Source organism: Crinia signifera, chromosome 9 (genome assembly GCF_055691185.1).
Source record: "Crinia signifera chromosome 9, ASM5569118v1, whole genome shotgun sequence".
Lineage (NCBI taxonomy): Eukaryota > Metazoa > Chordata > Amphibia > Anura > Myobatrachidae > Crinia > Crinia signifera.
This window is the reverse complement of record NC_139225.1, coordinates 169,199,981-169,227,926: the sequence shown is the minus strand read 5'-3', so window position 1 is coordinate 169,227,926 and position 27,946 is coordinate 169,199,981. Positions and strand designations below refer to the sequence as shown.

At 46.7% G+C, this 27,946-nt stretch overlaps 1 protein-coding gene across 3 annotated transcripts in view; it reads left to right on the top strand.

Moving 5' to 3' along the window:
* The window catches only part of SURF1 (SURF1 cytochrome c oxidase assembly factor), a 155,608-nt gene that overhangs the window by 28,217 nt on the left and 99,445 nt on the right, over positions 1–27,946 (top strand). For all 3 annotated transcript variants that reach the window (XM_083160436.1, XM_083160438.1, XM_083160435.1), the window contains exon 2: positions 5,288–5,366. In XM_083160436.1, coding sequence (XP_083016562.1) covers positions 5,288–5,366 — 79 coding nt within the window. The remainder of the gene's footprint in view (positions 1–5,287; positions 5,367–27,946) is intronic.

Below are 27,946 nucleotides of genomic sequence, written 5' to 3'. Positions count from 1 at the left end.
TGTGTGACCGATGCAGAGCCGACAGTATGTGACATAATGAGGTGCCGCCAGTGTGTGACCGATGCAGAGCCGACAGTATGTGACATAATGAGGTGCCGACAGTATGTGACATAATGAGGTGCTGCCAGTGTGTGACCGATGCAGAGCCGACAGTATGTGACATAATGAGGTGCCGCCAGTCTCATATAAGGGCAAGATTAATGGCGCATCTACCACATGCCCAGCAAGATGTATTTTGTATCATAGGATAGACAGTTTCTAGGTCGACACCAAAAGTATGATTTGCACAAAGTCAACACAAGTAAAAAGTTGTCAAGGAAAATGTCGACATGAGTTTTCACTTTTTGGGGTCAATGTTGGACAGCTTGGAATCTGCAAAAACGGATTCCCGAAAATGTCCGCCATCATCTAGAACAGCGGTGGTACTTGTAACTAATTCAGGTAATGGCGGCTGCAGGCTTTCCTCAGTGCCCCCCTCAGTGTTGCGCTGGGAGGATGCTGGGTCATGCAGCTGCGGTGGGAGGAAAAAACGTACCGCGGAGGAGACATCCGTCCCGACTTTTTTCTTCGTGCTATCTCCACCGCACCCCGCGACCATCCTGGGAGACACACACCAACTGTCCCCGCAGCCACTATACATGGAGGAGCGGAGAGCTGTAAACTCACGCTACCTCTGTGGTCAGCCGCCACACCCGCCAACCATCTTTGCAGCTAGGGTAAATGGAGGAGCTGGGCACAGCAAAGGGGGGTAGTTAGTACAAGGCTCCTTTCTTTCGCTGGTCCCCGTGTGTGTGTGTGTGTGTGTGTGTGTGTGTGTGTGTGTGTGTGGGGTAAAGTGATAAAGCAATACAATATTTATTGCCTTTTACAAACACAGAACTTGTTGAAAGAGCATTCTCTTATGCGTACATAATGAATAAATATCACAATAAGCTTGACGGATTTGAGATTATATCTGTCTTCATTTAAACCTGATTTAAAAAAGGCACATTTCAAGACATGTATATCAAGGTCAAAATTGCTTTAATACTGTTTTTATTTGTTTTTAAGCGATTCGTTTAAGGCTGCTATAAAGAAATGTAACCACCCCCCTGGCAGCGAGAATGTGCCCCCCCCTGGCAATGAGTATGTAACCACCAGCAAGCTGGAACCTTTATTCAGGCCCTGTGCTAGCACGTGTAGTGTACCGCGTACCCTTGCTCGCCACGTTTAATTTCAGGCCTGGTGCCAAATCAGGATCTGCACACATTGCCGTTCCCAGCTGGACTCCATGTGGCTGCTAAAGCATGAAAAAGTACAAAACAAATGGATGAAATACTCTACCAAATACTAAACTGTGTAGACCTATCATCCGGATGCTTGCTAGGGTGTGTTCTGAGCGGTGTGCCAGCCATGTACACATATCCTTGCACCCCCCTCCCCCCCCCCACTCTCCTCACCCACCCCTCTCTTCCATACATATGTCCTCACCCCCTCACTTCCAAAAACATGCCCCCCCCCCCCCATACATGTCCTCACCCCCTCCCTTCTATACAGTTCTCACCCCCTCCTTTCCATACATATTCCCCCTTCCTCACATTCCCCTGATGTACCACCACCATCAACAGTCTCTCAACTTCCCCTGATGTGCCACCACCAACAGTCTCTCACCTGCCCCTAATGTGCCACCACCACCAGTCTCTCACCTGCCCCTGATGTGCCACCACCATCAGCAGTCTCTCACCTGCCCCTGATGTGCCACCACCATCGGCAGTCTCTCACCTGCCCCTGATGTGCCACCACCATCAGCAGTCTCTCACCTGCCCCTGATGTGCCACCACCATCAGCAGTCTCTCACCTGCCCCTGATGTGCCACCACCATCAGCAGTCTCTCACCTGCCCCTGATGTGCCACCACCATCAGCAGTCTCTCACCTGCCCCTGATGTACCACCACCATCAGCAGTCTCTCACCTGCCCCTGATGTACCACCACCATCAGCAGTCTCTCACCTGCCCCTGATGTACCACCACCATCAGCGGTCTCTCAACTTCCCCTGATGTGCCACCACCATCAGCAGTCTCTCACCTTCCCCTGATGTGCCACCACCACCATCAGCAGTCTCACCTGCCTCTAATGTGCCACCACCACCATCAGCAGTCTCACCTGCCCCTAATGTGCCACCACCACCAGTCTCTCACCTGCCCCTAATGTGCCACCACCACCAGTCTCTCACCTGCCCCATATGTGCCACCACCACCAGTCTCTCACCTGCCCCTAATGTGCCACCACCACCACCAGTCTCTCACCTGCCCCTAATGTGCCACCACCACCACCAGCAGTCTCACCTGCCCCTAATGTTCCACCACTAGTCTCTCACCTGCCCCTAATGTGCTGCCACCACCACAAGCAGCAGTCTCTCACCTGCCCCTAATGTGCCACCCCCATTACCAGCAGTCTCTCACCTGCCCCTAATGTGCCACCACTACCACCACCAGCAGTCTCTCACCTGTCCCTAATGTGCCACCACCAGCAGTCTCTCACCTGCCCCTAATGTGCCACCACCACCAGCAGTCTCTCACCTGCCCCATATGTGCCACCACTACCACCACCAGCAGTCTCTCACCTGTCCCTAATGTGCCACCACCAGCAGTCTCTCACCTGCCACTAATGTGCCACCACCACCAGCAGTCTCTCACCTGCCCCATATGTGCCACCACTACCACAACCAGCAGTCTCTCACCTGCTCCGCCATGGATCACCCCCCCCTTGCGGGCTCGCTGAGCTCGCCACGCAGCGGGCCCAGTGCCTCGCTACGCTCGGCACACTATTTTATTCTCCCTCTATGGGTGTCGCGGACACCCATAGAGGGAGAAAGTGCCGGCATTGCGGCGGTCGGTATTTCGACCATCAGCATAGCAACCACCGGGATTTTGACCGCATCCTGCCACCACCATCAGCAGTCTCGCACCTGCCCCTAATGTGCCGCCACCACCATCAGCAGTCTCTCACCTGCCCCTAATGTGCCACCACCATCAGCAGTCTCTCACCTGCCCCTAATGTGCCGCCACCACCATCAGCAGTCTCTCACCTACCCCTAATGTGCCACCACCACCATCAGCAGTCTCTCACCTACCCCTAATGTGCCACCACCATCGGCAGTCTCTCACCTGCCCCTGATGTGCCACCACCATCAGCAGTCTCTCTCCTGCCCCTGATGTGCCACCACCATCGGCAGTCTCTCACCTGCCCCTGATGTACCACCACCATCAGCAGTCTCTCACCTGCCCCTAATGTGCCGCCACCACCATCAGCAGTCTCTCACCTACCCCTAATGTGCCACCACCATCGGCAGTCTCTCACCTGCCCCTGATGTGCCACCACCATCAGCAGTCTCTCACCTACCCCTAATGTGCCGCCACCACCATCAGCAGTCTCTCACCTACCCCTAATGTGCCACCACCATCGGCAGTCTCTCACCTGCCCCTGATGTGCCACCACCATCAGCAGTCTCTCACCTACCCCTAATGTGCCGCCACCACCATCAGCAGTCTCTCACCTGCCCCTGATGTGCCACCACCATCAGCAGTCTCTCACCTACCCCTAATGTGCCGCCACCACCATCAGCAGTCTCTCACCTACCCCTAATGTGCCACCACCATCGGCAGTCTCTCACCTGCCCCTGATGTGCCACCACCATCAGCAGTCTCTCACCTACCCCTAATGTGCCGCCACCACCATCAGCAGTCTCTCACCTGCCCCTGATGTGCCACCACCATCAGCAGTCTCTCACCTACCCCTAATGTGCCGCCACCACCATCAGCAGTCTCTCACCTACCCCTAATGTGCCACCACCATCGGCAGTCTCTCACCTGCCCCTGATGTGCCACCACCATCAGCAGTCTCTCACCTACCCCTAATGTGCCGCCACCACCATCAGCAGTCTCTCACCTGCCCCTGATGTGCCATCATATGCAGTAGCAGGTGTGGATTTGATGCCAGATTTGTCAGGCATCTGTGGAGACCGCACATAGCCACCGACATTCATGCGCCAGATTCCAAATGACTGCAGCTTTTAACTGCTCTCTCTCGATTTATGCCTTGTCCCAGCTGTAATCAGCTGGCACCCAGACACAGAGTACCTCTTGGCAGCCCTGGCCCGACCCTTCTGGCCCATTCTATAATGTCTATTATCAGCATTTAACCAAAGGAAGAATTGCACATTCATGTATAAACTGAAGGACACAGCGCCACTTCTGGGGCTGCCTTCTTTTATCCGTTATAGCGTAATCTGAGAATATGATCTGCAGTAGTTGGGTCAGTCCTGTCCTGCATGGACTAAAGCTGGCCATGCATCTACAGATTTATTGTCCGATCTGGCTGGTTGGAAAAAAAAACCTGGTAATGGATGAGAGCAAATGACAGTTGACTATTTGCTTCGAAATGCTGGAAAACTGTCATTTTGGACGGTCATTCAGACATTACCAGGGTTTTAGTTCCATACAGCTATATCTGATCATAAGTCTGTAGATGTATGGCCATCTTCACCCTCTGCAGCACACCATAGAAAACAACTGCCAGCTTCTCATCACCTCCACAAACTGTCTTGCCTTTGTCTTAGGAGATATCCTGATTTTCCCACATTACTAATCTGAACAGTACATTGGTACTTATTATATTTCTGTTGTGACTAAATGTTGTGTATCTGTGACCTGAGGCTATACATTTATTTATACTAGACATTACTGTTATGTTTTAGTAACAAAGTGATGATGTCAGTCTTGTTTTATTCTATACAACATGCCTGGCCATCCTGCAGCTTTCCAGCTGTTGTGTAACTACAAGTCCCAGCATGCCCTGCCACAGTTTTGTACCAGGGATTGGTAAAAGTGTATCAGTGTAGTGCTATACAATAGATCAGGGTTGCCGACTTGCAAAAAATCCTCTCCGGGAGAAGCCCGGAGGAATCTTTCATTACCAGTTTGGGGGCGGGGCTTAACGGTGACTTTATTAAGCCCCACCCCCATTACGGCAAATATCCAAAATAACTGATCTCCATGGAGGGGACGGGGCTAAAATGACACGATTGTGCCATTTTAGCTCCGCCCCTCCTCTGAGTCCCGCGGATTGCGGCATTTTAGTGGGGTTCCCCCTGATTCCGGGAGGGTTGCCCACCCTTCCGGGGGCCGGGAGGGGGGATCCGATTTTAGGGAGACTCCCGCAAATTCCGGGAGGGTCGGCAACCCTGCAATAGATCTCCAATTTTCTGATAATTGAGGCTGTATATATAAACAATTTTTTATTTTACAGGTTACAAGCCGGGGGATGGCCACCTGTCCATGGGCTGGATCACAGCGGCTGTATCTGCAGAACACTAAGCTGTATATAGGTATCACTTCATATGTATAATGACCCTATCACCCCCCCCCCCCCCCCCCCCCCAGGTGCCCACAGACACCCCTTATATGTGAGTGCCTGCCCTGGGGCTCACAAGCTGATCAGAGGTGTAGTGAAGTCAGTAACATGAGGAAATGTCTTACCCTATCCAATGTTCACGTCCTCTGCAGTACCAAGTGAGGGAAGCTTTTCTGGACATTACATAGTCGTAAAATAAATGTGATCTCATTGCTAAACACTCACTTATTTATGCCCAAGAATCCTCTGATGTGATAACATCTGTAGCGCAAGTCCTTCTCATCCCTACATGTGTGTCCCTGACAGGCTGAGCTCCATATTAAGGTTGGGTGTGCTGAAATTACAACTAATCAGGTGATCATTTTGCTATATCAATAATCAGATTACTTAATAACTGTACCTAATATTATTATTTTATTTTTTGGGACATGTCAGGGGCCACAGGGCTAACGCTGGTTAGTGGATTGGGAGAGAGAGCATTTCTTCACCCAAAAGGTTAAACTTTTTCCTGCCTCTCTCCTGTACCCCGCCTCTAGGTCAAGGAAGCTCCGTTTATTTGGTGCTGGAAGGAGCCAACATGGACCTTAGAGAGGGGCTGCAATAAGCAGCCTTACTTCTTCATTTTTTACTTTTATTTTAATTCTTATTTTTACACTGACTGGAGTTAGTGACAGAGCAGCAGCACAGGGGGTCTGTTAAACTCCAGTGCTGCTGCTCCATCATCTGGGCCCGGTGGCTACAGCACCACGCACCGATGTGTGACCGCAGCTAGCCCTGGGAACTCGGGACACTACAACTGCAGCCAGGCACAGGGACACCGAATGAAGGTAATGCCCTCCCGCACACACGATGGGGTTGTAGCAGCTGTGGCAGCTCGGTGTAGGGCACTGCCAGGCTGCGCAATCAAGCGGACAGTTGGTCCGCAACCTGCTCCTGCTGGACCACCAGGGATTCAGGTGTGCGGGCAGCAGGAAGACCGTCCAGCGCTCGCCGGGTACCCGCTATTTTACCGGCACTGCATGAGGTCATCTTCCCTGGCGGGCCATTTGTTAGCAGGGGCAGTGGGCTCTCCCCACACAGCCCCTCCCCCAGAGACAGTAGGAAGGCATGCCCAGACAGGTTTCCGACACTGATACTTCCTACCTGGCAGTACATGTGGACGGACACAGAGAGCTTATCAGCCACCCAGTTATCCACTCCTTCACAGCCAGAGACCGTCCTCCCTGTACCTCCCCTCCAAGGAGTCGGGTTACAGAGTTTGTGCTCCAGTCAGCCATAGCTGCTTACGGAGCCTATTGCCATTTTTCATTGCAATGCTGCTGGATACTGTGTACTGCTTTAACACTATCACTGCCTGTCCAAAGTATACTATGTTAGCTGTACCATATAGGCTGTCTGTCTATTTCACTTTTTCAGTGTATACAGAGCCTGGTAATGTCTTCTAAGTATAAATCCAATAAGACAGGGGCCCCAACATTGCTGTTTTGCACATCCTGTATTGCTGGCCTATCCCCCCAGGACTATGTCCAGGACGGTTTGTGTGCAAGCTTCTAGAATTTGCAAGTGCCGCCCACAGCTCCAGAATCCTCTGTTAAAATCGATATTAATATAACCAGAAGAACAATAAGTGAAATGCGCAGTTTACGTACTCTTTCCGTAACTTGCGTACCCTTTATCTCTAGCTACGTGCGAACAAAGTGTAGCGCAGCGTAGCGGACCTTTTCCGTGTATTGTACACGCTGGATCAGTTCCAATAATAAGAAATCCCTTCGCAGTACTTAGTACTTAAACTGCGAATACCTTTTATGGACAATGTCCGTAATATACCTTATCGCTAGATGCGAATAATAGACGAGACAAAGATATAACAAAGTGAGGAGATAGATTCTCCAAATAGTGTATTTAGTCCCTAGCGGACAAAAGGGGATTACAGAAAGTAAGAACATAGTGTTACACTTGATACAGTTAAACTAACAATAATAAGTATACTTTAAACTAACAAGGGAACAGAAACAGATACTTAATATAATCAGCCACATTGAACAAACAGGAATACAAATGTTACCGTAAAGAGAATATCGCAGCGCAGTCCGGTCGGAGCTCGCTATGTTCAAACTGAACTTAGCCTGGTCAAGAAGTAGGGAGAGATGCAGTTCCAAAGTGACCGAGCCAGTTCAGGGATAGCTATTTTATAGGGTCCAAGAAGGGGGTTCAAAGGCCCTTACGATTGGTCAAGGGTTCAAATGTCCATTCTTGAGTGATTGGGGCAAGGTATTGCACCTGGTTTGGATTGGTGCAGGGGGGAGGGTACTTTGGTGTCCTTTGTTTGTTAGCATCTTCGTCAGGGTCGTAAATCAGCAACAAGAACTGGTTACAACTTGATTCCTTTGTCTTACACAGGACACATGGCAAAAGTACATATAAAAAGTATTTTGTCCGTAATTATCAAACCATAGGACTTGCGAATATTTGGCTGCGACTGGAATGCTGCGCACGGGACACAGAACATAAAGATACCAAACATGTACAGAAACAATCGTGTATTTCTAATTAAACTATGTGTAGCGTACAATTAACTTTAATTAACTATATTTTATTTTGTGTTAGTGTGATATTATGAATTTATGTGTATTAGTATGGCTGCACTTATGATCCACTTTGTTACACAGACTCGGGTATTATACTTTATTTGTGCAACTCTGCGAACCAAAATGGCGGCCATACTATCCTAAAATGGCGTATGTGTAACTCGACTTTAACAGTCCACCCTTTAACAGTAAATACAAAACTGTCACAGTACAACATTTTTCCTAAAAACACAGAAATTCATAATCCTAACAGAACAATTTGGGATCTATGAATCGAACATAAAAGGGGAGTAAACCATCTGCTCTTGGCCAATCCTGGATTACGGATAAACGAGGGGCCACATTTATCTAACAATTTACTCAGGGTGACAAAGGATAATATACAGTTTTGGGATAAAAATAAAAACAAGGGAGGTTACACTATATACATTTTACAGATATGGCATCCTTTGGTAGGCATTTGTTGTGGTTCTAGGGTCACACACACACACCAGACCCTTGGGTTCTTTTTTGTCTCACGTTCTGGTATGCTTTGAGTATGCTGGTATTATCGCTATCAAACCTCCTTACCAACCTCCGGTCCTGGGCAACGTATCAAGCTTAGAGATTCTATCTTGACCTAAACTGGGTCGGGTAACACACTCTCAGAACTCTGTATCATCTGCCCAATACCTGGCAGCAGTGCGAAAGCAGTATCCTTGACTTTGGGGACAAGAACGGATAGTGTGGGGGGGAAGCAAAAATAGGACCCATAATAATGAAGGAGAAAAAAAATGAAAAACTTGTTAATGATCCTTCCAACCTATTACCAGTGGGGTTTGTCACAGTCCTTTTTGTAGCTTGTACAGGTTGCTTGACCTTAGCTGCTCTCCAGTCCTCACGAAATGATGCCTCTAGCGATTTCTTTCTTTCGCTCTTAGTGTAAGGACCTTCTGGGTTTCTGTTTTTTTGGCAGTAGGACGAACGTACCCGAATCTCTCTCTCTGCGACTTTGTTATTGAGGTAGTGCTGGTCAACAAAACTTGGGGTGGTTCTCTTCAATGGTTTATCAAGCAACCTGTATATGGCAAATCATGGGAAACAACAAAATCTCCTGGTTCATGGTTATGACAGTTCACAACAGGTGTCAACAAAGTCCTTTTGGCTGCATTTTTCCAGGAGTGGATACATCATTGGTGTTATATTTGAAACCAGGGTCAGTTCGTAGTTGAGTCTAGGATCTTCTTGTGGGGTTATCATAACGGGTGGCTGCCAGCCAAGCAATGTTTCGATGGGGACAAATGAGGTGGAGTTCTGAGAATGATTCTACTACTATGCAGCACAATGGACAGTGCCCCTGGCCATAGCAATTCTCTTTCAGCTATAACTTTACCCAGTTTGTTCTTGATAGTACCCTTCTTCTCTCCACCTTAGCGGTTATTTGGGGTCAGCAGAGAGAGTGGGGTGTACCATCAGTCCCCAGGAGTTTATACATGACTTAAACGTTTCATATACACTTGCATACTCTGTGGGGTGCTTCTGGGCTACCATATCTATACATAAAACATCAACACATAGGAAAGGAGTAACTAAATGCTTCTAGAGTGGACTGTACAAAGTCAATTTGTATTACCTGCAGAGGATCCTGCTGGAGGAGGGATGTGGAGATGGCTCTGTGGGAACAGTTTTTCCAGTATCTTTCCCCAGAAAAGTAAGGCATGACCTTGTCGTCTTACCTGTCTGTGGGCACACCAGTAAGTTTTGACCCATTTCCACCTACCTACCCTGCCAAGGCAAGTCAGGCCATAGGCTATCTCTGCCCTGACAGTTTGGCATGCTCTCTGAGTCACTGGTTTTCCTTGTCCATCTTTCTATTCCTGTCCACATCCCATCGGATTCCAGATTGCTTTCTCCTGCAGGGGACACAAATCTTGCATTTTATGTGACTATATTGACATTTACAGGAGAGCAAAACCATTATCCGCAGAGCGCGTGGCTCACCCAGCCGCCTCGCCAGCATGGCCATTACCAAGTGACACTGGAGTCCTTATCGAAGGTGTGGGCTTTACACTTGATTACAGCCACTCTGTCCGGCAGCTGTGCGGCTGTAAGGAATTTTGAACTTACAACGCTTGCGCCACTGGAGTGCCAGCTACTGAAACAAACATCTCTGAGGCACCATAGGGCCCAAGATCTTCTGCATTACCCCAACAAACGTACTTAGAGTCGGCATAAATATTGGCTGCCTTTCCCTCAGCCCGCAGCACTACTAATGAGGCTGCTGTTGCTGAGTGAGACGGTCCAAGGGGTCCAGCCTCTACTATACCTTCTCCATCTATCACGGTATAGCCAGTGTACAATTTTCGCATTTCAGTGTTTTCTGTGGCAGCTGCCATCAGTGAAAAGAAAGAGGGAAAAAAAATGAATTACCTCTTCCAATGGGTTGTTACCACCCTTTGGGGACATGCTGCAAAGGTCTGATTCAAACATGTCATGCAATCATATTCGTCTAGGCTCCCACTAACTTCTACCATTCCAGCAACCTCAGCATCAACCCCCACCCTTTGTGCCTTGAAAGGCACACCTGGTAAGAGTGTTGCTGGGTTTACAATATTACCCATGTTACTGGTAACATTTATAAAATTCATCAATGCAAGTTCCCATTTAGTGAACTTGGCTGGTGAATATTTTTCTCATGTTTAGGCAGAATTTTGGGAGTGTCCAGACTATATGAGGAGCATAACTAGCTAAAATACACCCCAACACCACATCCTCAGTCTTGTTTACCGGTAGTGCTATGGCAACTACACTGTGTAGACAAGTAGGAAGTGCTCGAGTAACTGGGTTTAATTGTACACTGCAGTACGACATTGGTCAGGCTGGCATCACCAGGTTTCTTAAGTCACTATATCTGTTGCACACTCAGCAGATGCCCTGTTCCAAATCACATGGTCTCCTGTGTCAGTCATACCCAGTGCAGGGGCTGTGGTCAGGCCTGTTTATTATTCTTTACTATCCACAATTGTCTGTGAGGACATGGGTTTTGTGATTGCACCTATTCATATGTAAATGCATTTTACAACCCTTTTCATTCTCTGTTGAATGGGAATGCTATGTGCACTTCTTGGACTGCTTTTTACAAGATGGTGGCTGTGGTTGCCCTGGGTAACGTAAGAAGCAATGTTTAAGGTTACTGGGTTCTGCTGGGTGTGCAACAGATTTTTGAACTCTTATTTTATCATTTGTAGGGTTAAGATTACTCCAGTGTCCCAGATTCTTCCCCCCCCCCCCCCCCACACACACTCAGACACAACTGCAATCTGTCCTGCGATACCTTATGTCCTGCCTCAGGGGAATACACCAGAAGTTGTCTATCGCCATCTACTGGTGTTATGGATGAGAAAGGACATAACAATAAATCATTGACCCATTGTATCGGTATCAAGCCATTTGTGGGCTGTAAGGACAGCGTGCAATCCTGCAAGACTCGGGGGAGAGGCTTTGTGGTTATAAAGTATCTGGAACAGAAGAGGAGGGGGAAAAAGGAAGGATTAAAAAGAAAAAAAATTAATGACAGCAATGTGTTCATTTATTGCAACAGAAATTTCTCTTTTATTTGGATGACAACAGGATTTGGCACTATGGGGGAATTGGCTCTTAACTATTTAATTTTCACCCTTTTCAAATCCTGTTCTGGTCTGTAAGCCCTCCCTCCTTTCTCTTACCCAATGGGGGTGTGACTATGGGCCGTGTCTAGGGGTATTAACTAAAAGGTTCTCTTTTGGGAACCTTGTTATATCACTGGGTACTTTTCCAGCTCAACCTCAGGTTTCAAATGGTGATGCTGTACTTTGGGGCGCTATGCTGTCTGTTTTTAACTGGGTTTCTATTGAAGCTATCATTGCCATTAATCCTGTGTCCCGCCCATCTTTAGTTCAAAGGGTACTCGGTATTCATGCTGTAGTTTTTTAGCTACCTTAGATGGGTTAAAATCTATAACCGTACAGTGCAGCATTAGTCATGGAGGTATATCTAACAATTTAGCATCTTGTTCGTGCCTACTGGTCCTGTGGTCTCTAAGTTATGAATCTTCCGGAGTCCAGGAGCAGACATAACTTATTGTTCCAGCCAGTTCTGTAATTAGAAGGTAAATCGCAGACGCTGCAGTCAATAAGACAGAATATTTGGTATGCAAGGGCCCATTTATGATCTCTATTTGTTTTACCAATGGGTAATGCTGCACTTTTCCTGTTACCCCAGTTGTAACTGCCATTTGTTTGGCACAACCTAGATCAAGAGGGAATGTTGTTAGCAGGTTTAAACAAAAAAAAAACGGTACTCTTTACCTAGCGGCCATCGCGGGCATTGAATGCACTAAAAAATCGGGTGCGATGCGACCGACGCGATGCCCGCGATTTCCCATAGGGAACAATGTTAAATGTCTCAATTGACCCGATTTTCCTGTTCAATGCCTCAATTGACCCGATTTCTCCATAGGAAACAATGTTAATTGGCCCACAGAGGCCAAATAGCCACCGTGAAGTGTGAAATGGCCCCCACAATTGTTAACGCCACCCCACGATCAACGTGAACCCGAAGCGTGGCGAGCGGTGGTGGTACGCGTCCTACGACCTTTTCATACCCCCACTATCCACGTCGGCGTGGAGTTGAGAATAGAATAGTGTGGCGAGCGCAGCGAGCCACCAAGCCCGAAGCGTGGCGAGCGGACGCGGATACCTTCACAGGTAAACGCGTCCCTTCGCGGGCTTCACCGGTATCCGCGTCCCCTCGCCACGCTTCGGGCTCGGTGGCTCGCTGCGCTCGCCACACTATTCTATTCTCAACTCCACGCCGACGTGGATAGTGGGGGTATGAAAAGGTCGTAGGACGCATACCTCCGCCCCTCGCGGGCTCGCTGCGCTCGCCACACTTCGGGTTCACGTTGATCGTGGGGTGGCGTTAACAAGTGTGGGGGCCATTTCACACTTCACGGTGCCTATTTGGCCTCTGTTGGCCATTTAACATTGTTTCCTATGGAAAAATCGGGTCAATTGAGGCATTGAACAGGAAAATCGGGTCAATTGAGACATTTAACATTGTTCCCTATGGGAAATCGCGGGCATCGCGTCGGTCGCATCGCACCCGATTTTTTTTTTAGTGCATTCAATGGCCGCGATGGGCGCCCTTCTAGGTAAAGAGTACCAAAAAAACTTTAGTTTTTAAACCCTTACGCTTACCCATATCTAAGGCTCCTCCTTCAGATATTGTGTCATGTTACCTGGTTGTGGGGTATGTGTATGTTCTACTCCCTGTTTGCCTATATGTGTCACGCTTAGGGCGGCGTTGGCTAATAGATGGGGCTATGGCTATGTGTTGAGACCTACCTGTCTCCTCCCGGTGTGTCTCCCAGTCAATTATGTATGTGTTTTGTTTCCAATGGTTTCCCACCCTGCAATTTCTGGTTAGGTGCCCTTCTTTACCACAGTTGAAACATACTGTTTGTTTCCATCCTACCGTGTCTGGCCGTGTGTGTTGCATGTTTTTGGTTGGGGCCTTACTGAAAGCGTGATTACTAGCTACCATCAGTTTCAGCACACCGTTTGTTTGCATTTTTCTCATAACTTGTTTGTCTAGATCAACAGCAGATTTTCTTAATGTGTCTATGGTCATTTCTCTGCAGTTGGGGAAAATGGTTTCTATGTGGGTTCTCAATTTATCCTCAAGACCTTGTATCAGCACAGAGACAATCACTCCCCTAATGTGTATGTTGTCCTTGGGGTCAGGGATACTAGTGTGTTTTGGCAATGCCTGCAAAGCGTTGAGATATTCGCTGGCAGATTCACCATCTTTTTGTTTGATAGTGAATCGTCAGGATATTTTCAACCGTCGCAGGGAAATATACACCCAATTCTATATATATTAGGCGTATATTTTCCTGGTTGCCCTGTTCAGTTAAAATCTTATCGCCCTCCACACCACTATCCCGAATAAATTTTGGGATATCTATGTGTGAAGGGAGGCAAGCTCTCAACATGTATCGCCAATCCTTATTGGTGGGCTCATCTGAATTTCCCAGCTCCCTTACAAATTTCTGACACTTTGCCAGATTTTTGCTGGGATCAGGGAAATTTGAGATGATTGAACGACGTTCCAATCGTGTCCACGTATTGTGCATGTCGCTACCCCTTACAGGCATTACCTCATCCCTGTCTCCCTTTCCACAAGGAGGTTCCACTGTGTGCAGAGGGTAGATTTGTATCCCCTCTGCACCATTGGACAACATCCCAGGAATAACTATCTCTGTGTTGTGTGTGTGCTTAGCTGTGTCTCCAAGTATGTTCCTGGCATCAGCCTCTCCTCAGCTTGGACTGTCTCAGCCTTTCCCTCATTTCCGCTAGCTTCGCAAGGGATGGCTGGTGTCAGGAATTCCTCCTGTGGATCTGTATCTTGCTTATAGGGGGTGAAAACATTATACAGGTTATTCATTTTCATGTTTTTGTTGGTTTCACTTTGGACTGGAATTGTTCCCTTTTTTTTTACATATTGGGAGATAGGAACATTCATATTCCTGTGGCTGATTATATTTGCATCTGACAAATAACCATGTTCCCTTTGAATTTTACTTTCCTTCTGTCACAAGTTTAGACATTCATTTTGTTCAACTCTCTCCTTGAGTGACAAGAGCAAACATATCTGATCTCTAACTGCTGATAAGACTTCTGGATCGAAACTACCAACACTGGGAAATTCTACTTTGCTGCCTTGTGTCATTTCCTTCCATTTATTTAAGTAAACAACTGCTCGTTCACCGTGCTGCCTGCACATTATGAATGCCGCCGATCCCTCGGGCCGGCGTAACTCTTCCCTACGTAGCACAATCTCCCTGTGCAAGCTAAAATTTCCCATTGCCCCAATTAGGCTTATAGGAATTAATAGTTCACAGCTAGAAAAGACTGGTGGGTGGTTTTATCAGTGAGCAACACCCAAAGAACTCCTTCTCAATAGACTGAAACGTTTCCGCACTTAAGCGTGACACTCAGCCTATGAGGATGTTACTCAATCACCACTCGCTTTCGGCTAGAAACGAATCACTAGTCGACTTGCAGGGTGCGGCCAAATTTTGCTGAACACAGAAAAACTTGTTTTTCCTGTATCCTTCAAAACTGGTTTTCTAAAGGGGCTAATCAGATCACTGGGTTCCGATTTAGCTTCTTGTACCCTTCCGGAGGATCCAATAGGCGGGTCCACGAAAGGGGCAGTTCCTATGGGCACGTCGTCACGTGCACCTAAATGTCTTATTTCAACACACAAATAATATCCTGATCTGGACTGCGCTGTGGGTCGTATCGTCACACGCCCGTTCACGAAATGATTTTCACACTGGATGCTATTTACACCTTGGCCTTACGCTTAAACTTGAAATATTTCTGTAAAGAAAATCTTCAGCCATATACTGTAGCTATATAGTGTAGCCATATACTGTAACCATATAGTGTAGCCATATACTGTAACCATATAGTGTAGCCATGTATTGTAGCCATGTACTGTAGCCATGTACTGTAACCATGTACTGTAACCATATAGTGTAGCCATATAGTGTAACCATATAGTGTAGCCATATAGTGTAACCATGTATTGTAGCCATGTACTGTAACCATATAGTGTAACCATATACTGTAGCCACATACTGTAACCATATAGTGTAGCCATATACTGTAGCCATATACTGTAACCACATAGTGTAGCCATATACTGTAGCCATATACTGTAACCATATACTGTAGCCACATACTGTAACCATATAGTGTAGCCATATACTGTAACCACATAGTGTAACCACATAGTGTAACCATATACTGTAACCATATACTGTAACCACATACTGTAACCACATAGTGTAACCATATACTGTAACCACATACTGTAACCACATAGTGTAACCATATAGTGTAGCCATATACTGTAACCACATACTGTAGCCATATACTGTAACCATATACTGTAACCATATACTGTAACCATATACTGTAGCCATATACTGTAACCATATACTGTAGCCACATACTGTAACCATATAGTGTAGCCATATACTGTAGCCATATACTGTAACCACATACTGTAACCATATAGTGTAACCATATAGTGTAACCATATACTGTAGCCATATACTGTAACCACATACTGTAACCATATACTGTAGCCATATACTGTAACCATATAGTGTAGCCATATACTGTAACCATATAGTGTAGCCATATACTGTAGCCATATACTGTAACCATATAGTGTAACCATATACTGTAGCCATGTACTGTAGCCATGTACTGTAACCATATAGTGTAACCATATACTGTAACCATATACTGTAGCCACATACTGTAACCACATACTGTAGCCATATGGTGTAGCCATATACTGTAGCCATATACTGTAACCATATAGTGTAGCCATATAGTGTAACCATATAGTGTAGCCATATACTGTAACCACATAGTGTAACCACATACTGTAACCACATACTGTAACCATATAGTGTAGCCATATACTGTAGCCATATACTGTAGCCATATACTGTAATCATATAGTGTAACCATATACTGTAGCCATATAGTGTAACCATATACTGTAGCCACATACTGTAACCACATACTGTAGCCATATAGTGTAGCCATATACTGTAGCCATATACTGTAACCATATACTGTAGCCATATACTGTAACCATATAGTGTAACCATATACTGTAACCACATACTGTAGCCATATACTGTAATCATATAGTGTAACCATATACTGTAGCCATGTACTGTAACCATATAGTGTAACCATATAGTGTAACCATATACTGTAGCCACATACTGTAACCACATACTGTAGCCATATAGTGTAGCCATATACTGTAGCCATATACTGTAACCATATACTGTAGCCATATACTGTAACCATATAGTGTAACCATATACTGTAACCACATACTGTAGCCATATACTGTAGCCATATACTGTAATCATATAGTGTAACCATATAGTGTAACCATATAGTGTAACCATATACTGTAGCCATATACTGTAGCCATATAGTGTAACCATATAGTGTAACCATATAGTGTAACCATATAGTGTAACCATATAGTGTAACCATATACTGTAACCATATACTGTAACCACATACTGCAACCATATAGTGTAACCATATACTGTAGCCATATACTGTAGCCATATAGTGCCAATGATGTGTAACATAACAATGTTGCCACTGCCCTTGTAGAATCCTAGATGCTAGACATTCCATATGATATTTAATACAGCACGTTCTTCTATATATATAACAGGTTGTACTATTGACCACTGTTTAATGGGAATTAGAAAAATCACTGATGTACAGTAGGTCCGCGTTTCACAGTGTCAAGGAATATCCCTGCAAGTATCCTATGAGTGAAGGGAAAAGTCCTACTTTTATGCACTTCGTGATCTGTACAAGTATTTTATATCCGTGATTGAGCGGATTATCCGCCGGATTAAATACAGAAAATACCTTTGCATATATGTATATAAGATCCTGCCACGTTCCTGCCACGTTCCTGCCACGTACCTTCACAAGGGATCTGATGCATAACAGCCACTATCTGATGGTGCAGAAATGAATACCCGTAAATGAGCAGTTTTACCGCCGGGATTCTAATGGCCATCATTATGTTCATCAGTTTATGGTTTCTCAAACCAGGAGACCAATGCACTGTGGCTTTCAATCAATGCCACAGTATTCTTGGTATGCAGGTTTCCTCTCCCGTAATTGGTTCACCGGCGAGACTCGCGTAGTTGGTAGATATACCAAATCAAACACCCATTAGGTTAAACAGTGGGATAGGAAGGTAACATCATCAAGCTTGTGATAACCGCTGTGCTGCACCGGCTAATAACGCCGCTTGTTAAATTCTCACAATAGTGAAATGAATTGCGCTTAGCGATATCCCTCCAGACAGCAGCAGATATCAAGGGGTCTGTATATTAAAACACACTATACCCTCCTTCACTGCCCACGTGTAGAGTCTGTCTATAAGGGCTCAATGCACGCTACTACAGCTTCCTTATCTCCCCGGGTCACACGGTGTGTGCGTTCCCGGCTCGTGCTGCTATTCTTATACACTTCCTATTTCTTCTTCATCCAAGGGGACACTGAAGTCACTACGCTGGGGATAGAGTGGTGCATTGGAGGAGTCTGCACTTTAAGAAATTGAAGTGTAGCATGGCTCCTCCCCTCAGACCCCAGTTAAGTGCCCGGAGGAGTCGGATCCCTGGGCTAGGGTTCCTCATAAAAGGACTCTTATAATTTTTTATTACATTTTATTTTTATTCAAGAAGTGTAAACAGGCAGCCAGAGGACCCGCCGCGGCCAGCGTTACGGCCGTTGACGGCTGGACCAGAGTGCGCACTGGTCCAGCGAGGAAGGCAGATGTCACTCAGCACCGCTGTTCACAGTGCGCACTGAGTGGAGAGACGGAATGGGGCGGAGCTTCTCCCCTTCTCCTACACTGAGCGCCATTTTACAGCCCACGCTTCCTCTCCCTGCTGGTGTGCCTCGACGGATCTCCTGCACAGGGCATCAGAGCGCTTCCTCCACCTCATCGGCCAGTTCACTGCACTGGGGGAGTGAAAGGGTTTCCCACTGGGATTCCTGCTGGAGTGTGGGCTTAATTCGGTGAAAGCGGGCTCCTCTCCCCATATTATTTCTTTCTCTCCCTCACTGCTACCTGTCATTGTGTGTGGTCAGTTTGGGGTGCTGTGAGATTGCCTGTTGTTTTCACTATGACTGCAAGGAGTTCTCACTCAAAGGCCTCTCAAAAACTGTTTGTTTGCCCCCAGTGCAATCAACAGTTTACTCAGCACATTAAGGGTGTAACCCTGTGCAGAGAATGCCATGAAGGGGAAGGAGCCCTTCTCCCCTCCTCAATGTGGAAGGGGTCACTAGGGTTTTATCCACCCTGGCAGCAGAACTAGCTGCATCCCGCAGGGATAGGGAGGTGTTACACACCCAACTAGCTTCTATGGGTTCAGCTGAACCTTCCTGGGCCAGGGACCTTATCAAATCAGTGGATTCCCTAGTCAGGGCTACAACCACGCAGCCTGCAAGCACTCTGCCTCCACCTTTTAAAAAGGAGTATTCCCTTATTATTGCGGGGAGATTCATCTGGGGACGAGCAGGACGATCCCCTGGGGGGTGGAGATGTGCAAGATGACCCCCTCCCTCAGGCAGACGGGGGGGGGGGGGGGGGGGTGACGAGGTCCAAGAAGGGTCCCAAGGTTTAGAGGCCCTTATACAGGCCATTAAGTTCACTTTAAATGTAACGGAACCTCCGGCCTTTGTCCCTATCTTTGGCAGGCCCACTATCGCAGCGATGTGTTTTCCTGAATCCATTGAGTTAGATAAGCCTCTATTGGATGTTTGGAAATCTCCAGAAAAGAAGTTCCAGCTGTCTAAACAGTTTAAAGGAACTTATCCCTTCTCTCCAGAGGCGAGGGCTAAGTGGGAAAATCCGCCCTTAGCAGATGCTTCGGTGTCTAAGCTTTAAAAAAAAGTGGTCCTTCCTATAGCAGGGGCAGTAGCTTTAAAAGACGCTCCAGATAGGTGTCTGGAAGCAGGGCTAAAACATATTTTTACCACAGCGGGGGTTACCTTATGCCCCATTTTGGCCATTTCCTGGGTTAGCAAAGCCATGGAAACATGGGCAGAGGAGTTCTCTAAAGGTATTGAAGAACAAAGGTCTGCGGAGGACCTGGCCTTGCTATCTGCCCATATGCGCGAGTCTGCTGCGTACATAGGGGAAGCCGTCAGAGATTCATCAACTTTGGTTGCCAGAGTTTCCGCCTTGTCCATCACAGCTAGATGCTCTTTGTGGCTCAAGCCATGGCAGGCGGAAGCAGATATAAAAAAGGCCGTAGAGGGAATCAATGGCAAATCGGGTGTAATCGCATTGCATGTCATTGTAATGGCATGCGATGCGACGCGATATTGAAATTGTACAATGAACTCTAAAAACCCTTATATCGGGTCAGATCGGGTCCCATCGCATACCTTAACTAATGGTATGCGATGGGACCTGACGGGCGCCGTGCTAGGAAACAAGTACCGAATTTATTTTCTCTTTCAATGGTCCTGGTGACACAGCTCAACACTGGGATGTAGGAGGGTCCGAAGGAGCCAGGCACCTATCCTAAAGTTTCAGAGGGTAGGCTCCTCCCCTACTGCATCCCTGGACTCTTCAGTTCGTGTTAGGTGCCCACTGGAGTGGGTGCTATTCTAAAGGGCTGCAGGAGCAGCCGAAGAATTAGAGTAGTTAGGGGATTTTTATTATTTTATTAACTTTTACCCTAGCTAGGTAGGCACAGTGTGAGGATTCTCACCGCGCCAAGGGTATTCACAAAGATAATGTCAGTAATGGCGGCGGTGCTGAGGCTCAGGGGAATCACAGTAATACCCTATTTGGACGATCTCCTGTTCAAAGCAGAGTCAGCAGCCATGCTGCAGAGTCACTTGGCAGAGGCCATCAGTTTTTTGCAGGCTCACGGCTGGATTTTAAATTTGCAAAAATCTCAGTTGGTACCGTCACAAAGGCTCCAATTCTTGGGAGTCATACTGGACACCCATCTTCATCGGGTATTCCTCCCGGAGGTAAAGGCCAGGGATCTGGTCACCCTAGTCCAGGAGATTCTCAGGGCTCAGAGCATTTCAGTATGGAGGTGCCTCAAGCTCCTGGGGAAGATGGTGGCGTCATTCGAGACGCTTCAATTTGCCAGGTTCCACTCTCGGAGGTTCCAATGGAACATTTTGTCAGCTTGGTCAGGAAACACTTTGACCATGAAATCCGAGATGATAGTGCTGTCTTCGGACACCCGAGAATCTTTGAAATGGTGGACAGAAGTAGATTCCCTTCAGTGGGGTCGGTCATTACAGACCTGGGACTGGTTGATAGTAACTACCGACGCCAGTCTCAGGGGCTGGGGGGCAATAGTCCTGGATCTCAGGCTTCAGGGCCTGTGGACGGCAGAGGAATCAGCGTTACCAATCAACATCTTGGAGCTGAGAGCTGTCTGGAAAGTCATTTCCTTGGCGGGAGACAGGTTACAGAACCTCCCTTTGAGGATTCAGACCGACAATGCCACAGCTGTGGCGTATCTGAATCACCAGGGAGGTACACGCAGCAGATTGGCCATGTGGGAGGTATCCAGAATCTTCCTATGGGCGGAACAGAATGTTCCAGCTGTATCGGCTATATTCATCCCAGGAATAGAGAATATAGAAGCCGACTTCCTGAGCAGGGAGGAGCTCAAGGAAGGGGAATGGAGCTTACACCCTCAGGTGTTTCACCAAATCACTTCGATGTGGGGAACTCCGGATGTGGACCTGATGGCATCCAGGATCAACCGTCAAGTGCCCAGGTTCTATGCCAGAACAAGGGATCCACTAGCGGAGGCAGTGGATGCCATGACTATTCACTGGCAGGGAGATCTCCTTTATGCATTCCCACCAGTACCAATGTTACCGAAACTTCTGAAGAAAATACAGGGGCAGAAGGTTCCAGTGATCTTAGTGGCCCCAGATTGGCCAAGGAGATCCTGGTACTCGAGGCTTCAGAGGTTGTCTGTGGGCTCATGGCGTCTACCTCTGAGACCAGACCTTCTAAGACAAGGCCCTTTCAATCACCTGGATTCAGATCGATTGATTTTGACGGCCTGGCTATTGAAACCACCATTTTGAAAAGAAAAGGGTTTTCTGAGGCAGTAGTACAGACTATGATAAAAGCCAGAAAAGCTGTATCTTCGGCAAATTATTATAGAGTCTGGAAGACTTACATTCGATGGTGTGAGAGAAGAAAGGCTCATACATCTCATTTTAAGCTATCAAGAATGATGGAATTCTTACAAGATGGTTTTTCATCGGGCCTAAGCCTTCAGTCACTGAAGGTGCAGATTTCGGCCTTGTCCATCTATTTCCAGAAAAAGATAGCCATTTTGCCGGAAATTCAAACCTTTTTACAAGGAGTATCCAGGTTGAAACCTCCATACAAGCAACCAGTAGCACCTTGGGATCTATCACTGGTTTTGGAATGCCTTCAAAAGGCACCTTTTGAACCTTTAAGGTCGGCTGACTTTAAGTTTCTTACGTGGAAGCTAGTGTTTTTGTTAGCAGTAGCATCTGCTAAAAGAGTTTCAGAATTGGGAGCTTTGTCATGTAAATCTCCTTTCTTAATTTTTCATGATGACAGGGCTGTTTTAAGAACAGTGCCTCAGTTTTTACCGAAGGTGGTATCTACCTTCCATTTAAATCAGGAGATAGTTCTACCTGTGTTTCAACCCCCAGAGGGTTCTAAGAAAAGGGACAAGTTGAGAACTTTGGATGTTGTGCGTGCCTTACGCATATATGTGGACAGAGTGAAGAGTGTCAGGAAGACTGACACATTGTTGGTATTGTATGACGTACACAAGATTGGTTGGCCTGCATCTAAGCAGACTATTGCTAGGTGGTTGCGGTCTGTGATAGCCTTTGCATACACCAAAGTGGGTAGACCAGTACCGGCCAAAATAAATGCGCATACCACCAGGTCAGTTGCCACCTCTTGGGCGGTTCGACATGGGGCCACAGCTGAGCAGGTTTGCAGAGCTGCCACTTGGTCATCTGTTCACACATTTGCCAAATTCTATAGATTCCATGAGTTCGCGTCGGAGGACGCATCATTCGGGCGAGCAGTGCTGAGAGCTGCAGACCTGAGCGTACCCTCCCAAAGGACCGGCTCTGGAACGTCCCAGTGTTGAGCTGTGTCACCAGGACCATTGAAAGAGAAAAAGGGATTTTTGTAAGAACTTACCGTTCGAATCCCTTTCTCTGATATGGTCCTGGTGACACAGCGATCCCTCCCTTACGCTCAGTAAGTATGCCAGAAGTTTCATGATGTTCATGTTAAAATGGTTAAAAGTTAACAGTTTTCTGTTATAAAATGTGCATATAATATGTGCAGGCGTTTGTACTGAGTTAATGTATTCCAGTGGCTTTGAAAGATGAACTGAAGAGTCCAGGGATGCAGTAGGGGAGGAGCCTACCCTCTGAAACTTTAGGATAGGTGCCTGGCTCCTTCGGACCCTCCTACATCCCAGTGTTGAGCTGTGTCACCAGGACCATATCAGAGAAAGGGATTCGAACGGTAAGTTCTTACAAAAATCCCTTTTTTATTTTGAGGGAACTAAGGGCCTTATTCTGGTCAATGCTTAATTTTCCGAATTCTTTCGGATGGCGTTTTTTAGCCGTCTGCGCATGCGTGGGCAACGCTATGCGCATGTGCCACGCACGGTCTCCGTACTCGTTCTCACTAATACCGTACAGAAAAGTGCACCGCATTCACTCGGGAAATATGGGCGTCATTCGGAAGTACACAGGGGCGTGGTTTCAAAGTGGGCTAAACTGGGCGTAAACATGGGTGTACACGAGGGAGTGCACTAATTCTGGTAGGCGTGCATTCGGACTGAACACCGACTGCAAACGAACCAAAAGGCAGAAAATATGCGGTCTCCATAAGCAAGAATTGCTTTGCGAACACCACTCGGTCATGCGCTAGGCATTCAGAACGCCCACTTAGTACGCCCGCACCTGAACCAATGTCAGCTGAACACAATACAATCCACTCCTCTACTCATTAATTACACTCTTGTCATTGCTTCAATTGGAACCATTGCAGCTTAAATGGACCATTACAAAACACACAAATCTATGCTGAAAGCACGGCAGCATTTTTTACACACATTTACACTGCAAGCAATGGACAGACCTTGCTATCACTAATATAAATATCCATGTCACTTTTACATTCACCAATAACAGCACACATTTGGGGATCAAATGAAAAATGTATTACAGTTAGGGAAAACATAAAATTTTAAGAACATGTTATTTGGCACAATAGTTCAGATAATAGTCGTGAATTTTGCGTTAATACACCGCATCGGTGCGTACGGGCAGGTTCCCGTCCGTTCTGACGCTGTAAGACCGTGCAGACGCTGTAAGACCGTGCAGAATATGTGTGTGTCCACCGCACACGCAAGGTTTGGATGTCATCCGTAAACACGCCCTCTTCTTAAAGTGTGAGTCCGTCCGAATGCGGAGGACCGGTGGGCGTTTCTTCGTACGATGTCCGCACAGCGTGGCGTGTGGTCCGCTCCGAAATAATTCGGAAATTTACGCACCAACCAGAATAACCTCCTAAATCTTCTTTTTTTCTAATCTAAACTCGGGGCCTCGTGTCCTAGATTCCTTTCTTGCAGTAAAAAGGGTGCTTGACAGTTCCTTATATTGGCCCCTGATATATTTGTACATGTTGAGCATGTCCCCCCTTAAACGTCTCTTCTCTAGTGTAAATAGTCCCAAAGTGCTCAATCTCTCCTTGTAGTTTAAATTCTCCATTCCCCTGATTAGCTTAGTTGCTCTTCTTTGTGTTTTTTCAAATTCTATGATGTCCTTTTTATAGTGTGGGGCCCAGAACTGTACTCCATATTCAAGTTGAGGTCTAACCAATGCCTTGTGCAGTGGCATAATTACTTTTGAGTCCCTAGTTTCCATGCCCCTTTTAATACATGCTAGAATTCTGTTGACCTTTTTTGTTGCTATGGGTCATCACTGGCAGTTCCAGGCCTTACCATTCGGCTTTTCATCGGCGCCTCGGTTCTTCACCAAGGTCATTGCAGTGATGATGGAGGTGCTCCGCACTCAGGGGGTGACGATCATCCCTTATCTGGATGACCTTCTGCTGAAGAGTCCCTCAAGGGAGACCCTACTGTCGAATTTTCTCCTTACACAGAAGACCCTCATTTCTCTCATGGGTGGATCCTAAATTTAACAAAATCTCAGCTCCAACCCTCTCCACGTCTCCTATTTCTAGGAATGATTCTGGACACTGTCCAGATGAGGGTATTCCTGCCAGACGACAAGATTCAGGCCTTCCAGGCTTTAGTCAGGCTGGTTCTATGGCGCCTAATTCAGGCAGGTATTCCAAGAGCGGTGATACCTGCAATGATGTGAGCAAGGAAGGAAGTCACCTCAAAACACTATTATCGCATTTGGAGGTCTTATTTGTCCTGGTGTGAGGGGCGTGGGGTCTCCACCACCCTCTTCAAGAAGGCCAGACTCCTCCTATTTCTACAGGCGGGTTTGGCTTCTGGTTTGAAGCTGAATTCCCTGAAGGTACAGTTTCAGCGCTATCTTTTTCCAAAAAAGGTTGGCCTTCATCCCTGAAGTACAAACATTTTTTCAGGGAGTATTGCGTTTGCAACCACCTATCCGGCCTCCTACGGCTCCCTGGGATCTGGATTTGGTCCTCCAGTTTTGTGTCAGTCAGTGTTTGAGCCTTTGGAGGAGGTGGACCTTCGATACCTTAAATGGAAGGTGGTTCTTTTGTTGGCTCTGGCTTCAGCTAGAAGGGTCTCTGAACTTGGGGCGCTCTCTTGTCATTCTCCATTCCTTCAGTTTCACTCTGACAGAACAGAGCTACGCATTAGTCTGTCTTTTCTTCCAAAGGTAGTTTCTACTTTTCACGTAAACCAACCCATCGTGGTTCCAGCTTTCTCTGAAGATTCGCCAGGAGCAGAATCATTGGATGTGGTTAAGGCTCTGCGCATCTATGTCTCTCGCACGACCCCTATTCGCAAGTCCGATGTCTTGTTTGTCACCTATAAACCCTGTGCATCGTGGGTGGCCAGCTTCCAAACAGATGCTTTCCTGATGGATTCGTCTGACCATTCGTCAGGCATATGTTGCCATTTCTCAGACACCACCTACTACCATAGTGGGGCACTCCATTAGATCGTTAGGTCCCTCATGGGGTTTCTCTTCAACCGCTCTGCCAAGCTGCTACGTGGTCAGGTCGTCAAACCTTTGTCCGTTTCTACAGGTTTGACGTCCCCAGTGTAACTCCCGTGACTCCTAGTGGATGAAGGAGAAACAGGGATTTTGTACTTACCATAAATCCTTTTATCCGAGTCCACTGGTGTCACTGGACGCCTGCCTCGGCGCTGTTCTCCACCAAAAAGTTTCATGGTTAGGTTCCTCTCAGGTAACCTTGGAGTTTCCCTTTTCAGGGTTCATACTTTGTTATACAACATGGTCTGACTCTGTATGTTCTTGTTCTTCAGTGTTTTTTCTCAATGTTCTTTTTCTACTATACATATTGAATGTTGCTATGTTGTTATTATTGTTATTATTTATTTATTTATTAACAGTTTCTTATATAGCACATACATATTACGCAGCGCTTTACAGATAATATTTTGTACATTCACATCAGTCCCTACCCCAGTGGAGCTTACAATCTATATTCCCTACCATATGTACACGCACACACAGACATTCTAGGGTTAATTTTTGTTGGAAGCCAATTAGCCTACCAGTATATTTTTGGATTGTGGGAGGAAACCGGAGTACCCGGAGTAAACCCACGCAAGCACGGGGAGAATATACAAACTCCACACAGTTAGGACCATGGTGGGGATCGAACCCATGACCTCAGCGCTGTGAGGCAGTAATGCTAACCATTACACCATCCGTACTGCCCTGTATATATAACACATGGTGGGGATAGAACCCATGACCTCAGCGCTGTGAGGCAGTAATGCTAACCATTACACCATCCGTACTGCCCTGTATATATAACACATGGTGGGGATAGAACCCATGACCTCAGCGCTGTGAGGCAGTAATGCTAACCATTACACCATCCGTGCTGCTTTTATGATTAACCTCCTCTTCGGAAGTGTGTTATTATCTTCCTGCTCCTTCCGGGCACATTCGTTATGACACCTTTGATAAAGCTGCAGGACGCAGTGAAACGCGTTAGGTGATTTATCCCAGCCTGGCGGACACCGTTCACAGCAAATCCAGGTGAACAACATCTACACCAGTGAGAAACACCACTGTGCACGGAAGCCACATTCCACACCTGTGCTGAAACATCTACCGGGTACACCGCTCCAGAGACTCCTCTGGTGATTTGAGTCAAACATCATTCTCTCACCCCAAAAAGAGGACCGAAAAACACCAAGTGAGCGACATTTCCTCCAGCGGCAAACATATACAGCCGCAGACATCGTGAGGACCCCCGGTTTTGTTATTCAGAAAGGATCCTAATCCACCAATTGGTAACGTGCACTTACCTGTCCCCCAAAAAGTGATCACTTATAATATATTCGAGACGTATCCATTGAGGCGTGGCTATCATATTCATTTTTATTCATTCCAATTTACTTTTACTTCCCCACCCTACCTGTTATATTACTGTTTTTATGCATTATTGGGTACTTATGTAGTATCTGGGCGTCCGATTTAGAAATCGGATCGCATCGCATGCGACCAAATCGTATGCAATGCGATGGTCAAGATTTTTCCATAGGATTCAATGTTAAAATGGTCTGAGTCCATTTTAACATAGAATTCAATGGGAAAAAGGGGTCCTTTTCCTTTCCCCACTATCCAAGTGGGCATGGAGTTGGATATAAACCCGAAGCGTGGCGAGCCCCGCGAGGGGACACAGAATACTTTTTAAGAAATATGCGTCCCCTCGCGGGGCTCGCTTCGCTCGCCACGCTTCGGGCTCGGTGGCTCGCTGCGCTCGCCACACTATATAAAATCAACTCTATGCCCACTTGGATAGTGGGGAAATGAACAGGACCTTCTTAACATTGAATCCTATGCAAAATCGCATCGCATCGCATCTGATTGTATGCCTTAAGATAAGGCATAAAATCACAAAATCGGACGCCCAGATACTACATAAGTACCCATTATTGTAATTTCATGTGAATTTTTTATTGTAAAATTTGTTCTACTTTTCCAAATATTTGGTATTGTCAATCATTACAAGCGCTGCTCGACTCGCCTAGTGCGTGTCTCTTTTCGTCTTTGCTTTTGAGTGGGGAGTGACTGCCCCCACATTTGAGCAGCTGCTTTTTTGA